At 36.6% G+C, this 10,988-nt stretch overlaps 2 protein-coding genes across 2 annotated transcripts in view; one reads left to right on the forward strand and one right to left on the reverse strand.

Moving 5' to 3' along the window:
* MYEF2 (myelin expression factor 2) overlaps positions 1-4,144 on the forward strand; it is a 34,000-nt gene extending 29,856 nt beyond the window's left edge. The window contains exons 15-18 of the mRNA XM_019504192.1: positions 32-103; positions 1,154-1,362; positions 1,447-1,498; positions 3,321-4,144. Coding sequence (XP_019359737.1) covers positions 32-103; positions 1,154-1,362; positions 1,447-1,498; positions 3,321-3,484 — 497 coding nt within the window. The 3' untranslated portion in view covers positions 3,485-4,144. The remainder of the gene's footprint in view (positions 1-31; positions 104-1,153; positions 1,363-1,446; positions 1,499-3,320) is intronic.
* SLC24A5 (solute carrier family 24 member 5) overlaps positions 3,843-10,988 on the reverse strand; it is a 16,184-nt gene continuing 9,038 nt past the window's right edge. The window contains exons 4-8 of the mRNA XM_019504193.1: positions 10,522-10,622; positions 9,100-9,380; positions 8,138-8,344; positions 4,973-5,074; positions 3,843-4,534 (exon numbers count right to left, since the gene is read on the reverse strand). Of these exons, the coding sequence (XP_019359738.1) occupies positions 4,206-4,534; positions 4,973-5,074; positions 8,138-8,344; positions 9,100-9,380; positions 10,522-10,622 (1,020 nt within the window). The 3' untranslated portion in view covers positions 3,843-4,205. The remainder of the gene's footprint in view (positions 4,535-4,972; positions 5,075-8,137; positions 8,345-9,099; positions 9,381-10,521; positions 10,623-10,988) is intronic.

Consider the following 10,988-nt stretch of genomic DNA (forward strand, 5'->3'; position numbering starts at 1 on the left):
TTTTTTTTTTTTTTTTTCTGTTCTTGTCTAGGTGGTGCAATGGTTGGTGGTTTTGCAGGAGGAATGGGAACTCCTAGCATGGGCCCAGTAGGATCTGGAATGAGTAGGTTGATTGGTTTTAAAAGAATGTAAATGATCAATGTATAGATGTAGCAGAAGATTTGTGAAAGTAATTTAACTTGTTCTAGTGCAATGCTATATCAGTGGTAGGAAAACATTGATGGAATGGTTCCAGGTTTTGTGACTAACTTTCATTTTTCTTGGAGCTCTCTTGCTAGCGGTGATTTCTTTTATAAGTAATATTTAAGTTTTTTTTTTCTCGCTTACTGCATTCTCTCAACATTTAGTGTTGAAATTAGTGCTTTCTTAAATACTTTAAATATTTATGGTAGAACAAACTGTGTTCTAAGTAAGTCTCTTTCAGAAGAAAGGTGTAGGGAGTGGTATTTGTATAGACAGTTGCAAAACAGAACTCTGGTATTTCTGGAACGTTTCATAGCCATAAATTAAACTAGAAATGAGTGGTATAGAATTTCAGAGAATTATTTTGCTTTATCTTTTTTTGTGTGAAGGCAAAAGTCATATGCAAGAGACTTAACTACTTCCAGCCAGGATAATAAAAGACATTGATGTTTTGATGGTGGATATCTTTGGTGGCACATTTTGTTTTCCTGATCCCTTGTGCTTACCAAGGAGAAACCTCTGAGTTATCAATGTCCCGGAACTTTTGAAATTAAAATATAAATAATCTATATAAATTTCATGTATCTAATGTATAAGTATGTAAATATAATTATAATAATGGTTTGGTATTTTTAATAGGGTTCATATATTATTTCTGGCACTTGACCCCCGGCCCCCCCCCCCCCACTTTTTTTTGGTAATTTTTTGTTTATATTTTAAGTTTAAAGCATGCAACAGTGGTAGGTGAAACAGTATATTCATATTATTTCTTAATTACTTGGAACAAGTATAAAATTAATGTGGTGTGTGTTAGACCAGTTCTAGTCTGTATAAATAACTCCCCTTTTACCACTTGAGACCTGTTGGTTAACTAAGCTTTGTATGCTGCCTAAGTTGCATTTATTATCAAAGAGAGAACTTCTTCCTGAAATGCTGTTTTTTTTTCTATTTTTTTTTTTTTCCTGTCCAGGTGGTGGAATGGGGGGTATGAACAGTATGACTGGAGGAATGGGAATGGGGATGGACCGAATGAGCTCCAGCTTTGATCGAATGGGACCAGCAATGGGAGCTGGCCTTGAAAGAAACATCGATATGGATCGAGGATTTGTAGCTGGCCCAATGGGAAGTGGCATGCGAGAGCGAATGGGCTCTAAAGGCAATCAGATATTTGTCAGAAATGTAAGCATGTGAATTCAAACAAACAAACAAACAGCATGTCTTACACACACTGTGTAATATTACTAATACCTGTTTTCATTCTAGCTTCCTTTTGACTTGACCTGGCAGAAACTAAAGGAGAAATTCAGTCAATGTGGTAAGTGTATGAATCTTCTCTTGCATAAACCATGAAGTCAGTGAAGCTTAATAAGTAGTCATTTGACAAAGGACAGTGGTGAAACAAGTTGTTAAATAGCCTGGAGAATAGTTTATCTAGTTTAAATATTTATGTCTCTTAATTTGGGGAAATAAGCTCTTGAAACTTTTTAGTTATGACCTAGCTAAATACAGATTGTTTCTGTGCAGCTAAGTAGACCTGCTTTGTTTGTTTATGAGGGCAGTAACTTTCTTATTTAAAGAAAATAAAAGGATTTCTGCTTTTTTTGGGGGGGGGGATGTTGTGTAACATGCAGAATTGGTGTGGATATTTTGGTACAGTTGATTTGGAAAGTCTCTTGTCCTTTGGACAAATTTAGAAAGTGATCATAAACTTGTCTACCTATTAGTTTTGTATTTTTTTAGCTGTGTAGAAACAGTTGAAGTGGGGCAACCTACCTGTATGAATGTAGCTACACAGCTAAAAATGTGCTTGCATTGAAAATGCTTATCAGAGATTTAAAGAAGGTAACAGTTTATCTTCATGCTGGTGTCCTCCAGGGAGCATCAAGGTTTGTTATTTCAGAATGCTCTCTTTTCAGTGAAAGGCTAGTTAACACACACGAAGTTAGAGTACTGCCTTTAAAATAAATAAATAAATAAAGTTGTGTAGTTCAAGGAGGCTTGTTTTTTATATCTGGTGGCTTGTTTGTATTAATGCCTTAAGGTCTAATGGGCAATGTAGTATCATATCTTTTAAAAAATTGTGTGCAGAAGGCTTTTTATGTCAAGTCAGGGGTGCTTATGGAGCCATAGCATCCAGCCTGGAGAGCTCCTCATAGGTCAGGAAACTTTGGGAAAGCAGTGGAAATTTAATACTGCCACACCTTCCCTGCTGCTAAATTGTCAAGCTCTGGACAATGCCCCCTTCCCTTCTCACATATGAACATCTTGTATAGGGTGGCTATTATATTATATCACATCTCATAACTTTTCCCATGTGTCACTCCTTTTACAGGAGTCAGTAATGTACAGCTCACAGAGTGGGCCAATTATTCCTATGCCCACACTGGGGCTGAGCAGTGAGGAACTGTGCTGTGGCTGGCGAGTTCATATTGCTGCTGCTTCTCTCCGCCCTCCCCTCTAGTTGGTAGCTGTGCCAACAGCAGGGAGAAACTTCCAGTTCCCTGGTCATACAACAGCTCCCTTCTGGTTGCAGCCAGAGAGTGTGGGGGGCTGGGAGAAGCAATGGCAGTGTAAATGGAGCTCTCCATTCCTGTGCTAGGGCCGGGAAGCTGGAATCTGCTTCCATGCTGTTCCCACTTCTCCCTATTCCCAGCCTGCAGCTTGAAGGTTACTGGCTCCTGCTCTTTTTGGCTATATTCCATTAAGCACAGTGGGTTGGGTATCAAAGTCTTTCATCAGACTGTGATGACTAGCATCTGGAAAGTCCTTGACAGCTCTGATATAACTGAAAGGGACGTAAAGCCCATCCTCCTTTTCCTTTGTGAAGAAAAGACTGTCCCAAAGAATACCTCCCCAGCAATTGTCAATTAACAGGTTTACATTTCTAGAAAGTTAATATTTATTTATGAGGGTTGCATCTGTTATGGAAAAGTAACATGGTCCAAGCAGCAGTGCAGTGTTAGGATGAAAGCTCTGGTCAGTTAGTTAACAGTTTTGAACAAGATGGGCACAAGACTTTGAAAGGGTTCAGTTCCATTGATTGCACATTTCAGGAAATACCAGATGCCTCTTAAAGTGGTTATCCAAGTTGGTAGTACAATCTAGACTAATAACTGCTGTTTAACTTATTTATTCAGGTCATGTAATGTTTGCAGAAATAAAAATGGAGAATGGAAAATCAAAAGGCTGTGGAACAGTCAGATTTGACTCACCAGAATCTGCTGAAAAGGCCTGTAGAATAATGAATGGCATAAAAATCAGTGGCAGAGAAATTGATGTACGCTTGGATCGCAATGCATAATTTAAAACTGTGTGTTCAGGAACATTCCTATGTCTGTTTAGCTTCTCTATCCTAGTAAGTCATTTTTAGTAACATTGTATGCTTACAAAAGCTGTAAAAATGAACTTTTAAATCCCACCAGCCTTTAACAGTATAGTGTTTAATATACTGTGATTCTTCTTGTTAACTGAATCTTACTATGTTTGGTTTTTAAAGACAGCTGCCTGGTTTTTGGAGGCACTGAGCACCTGCAGGTCCCATTACGGATGGTGGAAGCTGTGGATGCTCTGCACCTTTGGAGAATTAGGCCAAGTGTCTCTAGTCATTCAGTTTAAATGAATGGTTATACTGTTTTTAATAAAATAAGCCATTTTCTGTGTTAATCTCAAGATTTGCATAGTGGGATATGTTTAGTGTTTCAGATTTTCCCCCATCCTGTATCAACATTGTAATGTAAAAATTTAGACTTTTTTTCAGAATTTTGCTTTTATATATGCATTGTAGTTGCACTGTTATTCTTGATTCTAAAAGAAAAGGGCTCCAAGTAGGCTGTGATGCTTTTTGTTCTACTTTTAAGATTACTTTTAAGCCATGGTTTAGAAGTTCTGTAAATAAGTTTTAGAGCCCAGAGGGAGTTTTGGATTTTTTTTTTATTTCACTAAATGAAGAAATTGATCCTTACTCTCCTCCTCTCTTGGTTTTTTTTATTTATTTATTTTTTCTTCAATACAGTCACTGACTTTTAAAATGAGTCATCACAGACTCTCACATGATTGTCCCCTATGATCCCAAGTTCATATAAAATTGATAATGTAGCAAATGCTAAGTACATCACTAGACAGACTGCTCCTAGTTTCTTATCTAGCTTCCATCCATTTAAATGAACTGCCAGAAAAATAAAAACAATGGAGCAGATGAGAGAAATGGCTGTATAAGTCAAACCACCGCTGTTCACTTCCACAGGTGCTGATCTATCTACGAAAGCAGTTTTTATAAACCAAGGTACTCCTAAGCACAGCATATCAAATACATTGGATCCTACAATGTTAGACAAAGCCATGTCTCCTTTTCCTGCAAAACAAGACACTGATTAAGAGAGTCATCTTTTGCGCTTTGTAATTTTTTTTCAATAATTTCCCCAAAACCCAGCATCTGTACAATCACACTTGATAAAATAAGCTGTTCAAGTGGTCTGAAATCAGCTAAGCTGGGACAAAATAACTTGTATTAATTTACTGGTGTTTTTAAAGTGAACTGTAACACTTATTCAAGAACAGATTGGACTGTTCCTAGAATAGCTTGGACAATTGTTTTAAACGTTAATTTTGGAATCCATTGACTTCAGACAAAGTTTTGTTTTAGTATTAGTAAACCTGTATTATAGGCTCTTGATCCAGCAGCTCTGGCCTCCTCTGTGGACCTTTCAGAAGCAGTGAAATAAAGAATTCTTTGCCCTAGCATACCCCTTAAAAGGATCAGTGAAGCGAATGTGAATACTGAAATCCTTACCTTTCCTAGCCACAAGCACACTTGCAACTGTGTCTGGTATGCTTGTCCCTGCTGCTAGTAATGTAAGGCCCATTACTGTCTCTGGAATCCCCAGCGTTTCACCTGTAATGAATAAATAATATGGAGTAATATTAGATCTCATACTCAAAGTTTCACTTGAGGAAATAATGGAGGAGCCATACTTACTGGGCCAGGAAGAGAGGGGTTTATAGGCTATTTTCAAAAGGAATTTCCAGCTAAATTAGATTTTTGGATACATAATTTAGCTCCCTGAAATCATAAGGCGTGTGTGTGTTTACTGTATTAGTTCTTACCAGTCAAAATTAATGTTTACTTACAAGTATAATAACCACGTTTTATTGCACCAAAATATATCAGTAACATGTAAAATTTGTTTCCAGCTTTCCATCTAGTGGCAGGAGGCCATTATCAACTGTTCCTGCAGATATATAGTAAGTTTTGAAATTTGGCTATTGGCACTCTCCTAAAATTCTGCAAATAGAACAATCTTTTCTGTTCTTTAGGCATCTTATCACATGAGGGTTAGATGTCACGTGAAGCAGTAACTCCTTTAATCATTCAGTTTTGTAAAAAGCACATTAACTCCCTGGGGGGAGGCGCCTGGGAGAAAAAGAAAAACCTTTTTAGTCTTTGTTAGAGTACAGTTAAAAATTATTGCTGTAAAACTTCAGTTAAAAATGTGACTTTCCAGTTGTTAGTTGTAGTCAAAGGAAACAAAGGGAAGAGTGTTAGATTACTTACCGGATGTGAGTAATGATTTTAAAAGATTCCTGTAGGTAAATGTCAATTTAAAATAGAAAAACTATGTAATCTGATCTAAAATAAAGTAGCAGCACACTGTATTCCTCCCCATTGTACAAATATGAAGTATTTAACAAGTTTATTCAAACTGTTAAATAGTTTATTTTTATACGTAGCTGTGAACACTGCTCACTACACTGCAAACAGCATCTGCTTCTAAAATGTTCTTGCACTGGGCTTTAATGCTTATTACTGTTAATAGTTTGGTACAGTAATAAGTGGTTTTGTTAGAAACTCATTTGATGCAGTGTGTTATCAGTGAGCTTAGACTAGACCAACCTCTGATTTGCTTGCTACCAGCCTAACCTAATTAAATATGAAATTTTAAAGAAGTCAAAATTGGTGCTTCCCTTTAAAAGGGTAATGTTAATATGAGTCTGTAAAATTTGTAATGGTACTTCTCCCCCCTCGTCTTATAAAAATTCTATAGATTAAAGGAACCAACACAGGAAGATAATTCAAGATCAGCCATTAAGCAAACAAGGCAGGAAAGTAATGGTTCATGCCAATGGAGAATTAAAGTATGAATGAATTGGCTTATGGCAGAGTATTGGTTTCTGTCACTCAGAGTTGCAAGATGATATTCTTAAATCTCAAGCTAATTTGATCTGTCTTTTGTCATTAGACTTAGCATATAGTTCTAGGTGAATTGCAGATCTAGGATGATGAGTGACTATGAAAATACATCCTGCTCTTGAGATCAGCCCCTTGAATATATGTAGTAGTGTTGTCTTGCTCTACTACCAGTTTTTCTCTGTGTTAACCCTCTTGTGCTAATGCATGTGCTACATTCTATTTCGTTTCACACTTTAAGTTCCAGTCTGGTTACACCAACAATACAAATCTTGTGCCATCACTGTAACTGCAAAATCATTTTTATGAAAGATGATTCACAAGAAAAGAACCCAGGGTTAGAACTTTAACATGTCACTAGAAGACATTTGATCTGGAAACAGACCAGCACCAGTAATACTTTCAATCTTTGTTCAGGGTGGAACATTATTCTGAAGTGTTTGAAACTAACATACATACTTTCACATGAATCACGGTTCCACCTAGCAGATCAGAAATAGCATTCACTGAAATAGGAATCTCTGAAAGACTTTTTTCCTTATGTACAATAAGGTACCTGCTCTTTTTTCCCCTCTTCATGAACAAGAGGAATGTTTTGAACAAGGTGTGAATGCAGTGAGTGTTGAATTCTGTACCTGTATATTAGAATATGAGACATACTAGTTTGCATCAAATTGCATCCACCCCTGTGGCAATTGCTTTCTTTTCCATATTGTTTTTTTTTTAAAAAGGAGTAATGCAAGGTAGGCTTAACTGTAAATAAGATGCATAAGTAATAAAATAGACAGGTAGAGCTAGAGTGAGTTACCAAGGAGAGAAGCAAGAGCTATATCCTTTTTTCATTTCCCGACCCCTTCTGCTTTTAATATACTGACACTGTGGAAGGCTTGCAACTGTCCTGCTTGGTTTTTAAGTTTTTAGAAACTGGTTTCTACTGGAAGTAACTGCAGAACTAGGAAATGAGATTTAAGGGGAAACCATTTAGATTAAGAAACACGTTTGCTTTTAGAGTTATCATTCCAAGTCCTATTACTGGAGGAACCATGATGACTTGAATTTAGCAATTCTGTCCTTCCCTTTTTTAAGATATGGACTTGCATGAACTTGCATTCATAATACACAAAGCTTCCAAGAAATGCAACAGTACTTGATATTCTAGATTTTTTTAATAGAAAAAATTAACATTTTCAGCAGAAAAGGGTGAACCCCAAATTTTCTTTTTTCTTTTCTTTTACAAGTCCCTCTCAAATGACAAATTTTAAGATGACTTGCTATTTTTCTGAAAGTCTCTTCTTGAACTATGGAATTTGAGCATCTCTTCAACAACTGATATGATGCAAGTGAAATTGTTTCAAAAGTGTTAATAAGAATTATGGTTGTATGGAGGAAACTAATTCCAGTTTTGGCAGATAAATTTGGTAACTTTAGTTAAAATAACACCGTATCTAATACTGTTTAAGATCTTAATATTGAAAATTTGTTCCTCTTGCTCTTGCTTCACTACTTGGTGCACTGTTTAGATAAGTTGTTTCTCTCCCTTCCTTGTTACAGAGCCGTATGAATGTTTGCCCATCATACGAATGGAAAAGTTTGATGGTGCAACTCGGCTCTAGTTACAAAACTTTTTGCTAAGCTGAGGAAGCAAGTTGACTCTAGTTTGAGGCTAAGCTCTTTTTTTTTTCAGGGAAGGGTATAGTGCTAAGCTGCAGACAAACTCGCTCATTCATCAGATCATGTATTACTTGGTTTGAGAAATTGTTAACTACATACCCACAATTGTTACCATCCATACAAGGATGTATGTGAATGCAGAAATCCATGCTGCTGACATGAAAAATGTCACCATGAACCAGTTCCTCCAAAACTGTCTTCTACAATCTGGTATGGTCAAATAGAGAAGTATAATAATAGGAAGGGATAATACCCAGAGAATTCTCTTCATATCTGCTTCAGGCATGGTGAAGACACTTGAAGGATCTGTTGGAGAGAGAAAAAAGGTAACAGTTTTTTAACTACCCCACCATAATACCATATTTGCATGTAGTTGGGTTTTAATTGTTGGTGAAAATGATGAAGAAAAGTATATAAATATTCTGCCTAACTTTAACTTTATCGGTGTGTGTGCAGCTCTATAGATAAATCTCTCAAGTTCTCTCTCTCCCTCTCCCGTTTTGCATTATGGAAAGGTGTACTTGAGTAACTACTTGTAATGGGTTTTCAAAAGATACTACTGTAGTACAAGAAAGCACTAACCGCTATCTAGTACTTACCTGAAAGTGTATTTTAGGAAACTGAAGCTTTCGTCATGGCTGTTGCTTACCCTCTTGACTCTGTTCTCTAAACCTGCCCTTGTTGCAATATCTCCATATGTCTTAGTGCAAGTGGCTCTTATTTTTATATGAGTGTCTTTCAACTGATAAAATGCACTATTGGCTGAGCAATATATCCACAAAAAATCCCAGGGAAAAACTAGTAACTATCCTTATTGGTTTGTTTAATATGGTATTGAGTATACGGTAACAATCAACTTTTTTTCTTTTTTGGTGATTTTAATACAATTGGAAGCCTTGGTTGTGAAGGGCAAGTTCCAAGAAGGATTAGTGATGTATAGAAACTTGTTTACAGTTGTTCTGTGACCTAGAGCTTTTAAAAGCAAGTTGTCTGAAAGCTTAACTCCTTTTTGAGACAACTGAAAAAGCTATCCACTCAGTTGTAGAAGCTGTATTTAATACCTTCAGGAATATCAAGCCCATGTAAACTTATAGAAAGTTGAGAGTAGTCTGATTCATCTTGAAAAATTCCATTATCTGTTCTCGACTGTCGTCGAAGTAGTGGCCGACTCTCTTCCTTCCACCCAGTCAGTGGCTGTTGTTCAGCATTCTCTTCCACAGAGTTTGCAAAACAGGTGCAGCAGGGGCTAAACTTCTTCATAATATACTGATTAATTTGAATGTCAAAACACAGCACCAGAATGTAACATCCATATATCAACAACAAGAAAGCGCCTTCATACCTAGAATAAAAGTTGGATTTTACTTGGAGATAAGAATTTTAAACTGTTTTGGTTACAGAAGAAAAATAAGTGAAAACAAAGGCAGCTTTTATGCTCTGTATTGAAAAATATTCTAGATATGCAGGGACAGGTACTTTTGTATATTGATACCTCCTTACTGGAGGTTAAGTATTTCTCCTTTTATCTTGCAGCAGATTGATTCATAGAGTAATGGCCTAGCCCTGTTAAATCTTATGTATTCTATAGTTGTATATCATCCCTTGGAGCTTAAGAAAACACCTGGAGTCAGTCCTGCAAATTATTCATAATGGACATACCTCCCTCTACTAAGTAGCACAACGACAGTTGAACTTCAGTACTACATTTCTAGTCCTAATTAAGTTGCTGTAGAATACAGCAGAACCTGCTCTTAGAATGGAAAAACCAGACGATCTCTCTTCTGGTGTGGGTTGATGCATCTCCCTTGACTTCAGTACAACTTTTTCTCTCTTTACACCAAAACACTTTACCTGATTGATATTTGTATATCTGCCCTGCAAATAATTTGACAATAAAATTAATGGCACTTTGCTGGGTGCTTCCAATTCCCATTTCCTGAGAAACTTAGTCAGATTTTTGTCCCCTATTGCCCACTTCACAGACTAATTTTTGTGGGAAGGAAGGAAGTACTGGCAAATGGATGGCTCAAGACTTGCTAATGAGAGAAACCTCTCACGGGTTCAGATCCACTTGTGGCCCATATTAACTAAAAAATAATTGAGAAGTTCCATGTAAAATCAGTCCAATTAATAGCAGAGAGATGTTTTGTAGGGTTACTGTCCTGAATGGAGAGGCCAGACAAGGGAGAAACTACCTGCGCAAGAGAGGGGCCACTCAAACAAGTTCAAAGTAAATCATGTAGCAGCATATGGATGCTGGTGTTGGTTGAGATCTAAAAATATGTAGGACTCTAGGGATGTTAATAGCCTTCACAAGCACTGGATTATTTAATTTCTTCAAAGCCAAGGATCTTTGGTTTATGTTGGTGACTATTAAATCAGGCTACTCAACGCCAATATTTGAAGTAAACAACAAATTAAAAATTTTACACCATCTCATGAATCTCCAGTCAGTATAAGTTTGATACTAGTGGTGCTCTTACCAGTAAATTCTGTTGTCAAATATCATTGCAAGGACTGCTGCTGCACTAACTGTATATGCCAGGCAGTCTCTGAACAGTGGCCAACAGGATAGACGTGAAGCCTGCAAAACACATTTCTCTCTTTGAAGCTGCTGTAATACTTTCACATTACTGTACATACTGCATCAATGTTCCTCTCTTATGTAATAACTTTTTAAATTCTTAGGTATGATTGAAGTACAATAATTTAACAAGTTAGTGTTTTTAAAAACTTTAATAATCTTATTGGTGAGTTATCTTTTAAAACTTAAATTTCATGCTGGTGTGTTTTTTTTTTTGTGGGAATTAATGTTTGTTGCTTAAGGCTGTAATATAAGTATCTGTGTGTTTTCAATAAAATGTGTTTAAAAAAAGTTCCCATCTGTATTTCAGCTTTTTTGGCTACAATCAAATGTAGCATTTTTGGCACAAAGGGGAGGGTGTTAGGG

This window comes from Gavialis gangeticus, unplaced genomic scaffold, assembly GCF_001723915.1.
Source record: "Gavialis gangeticus isolate Ggan-Ray unplaced genomic scaffold, GavGan_comp1, whole genome shotgun sequence".
Lineage (NCBI taxonomy): Eukaryota > Metazoa > Chordata > Crocodylia > Gavialidae > Gavialis > Gavialis gangeticus.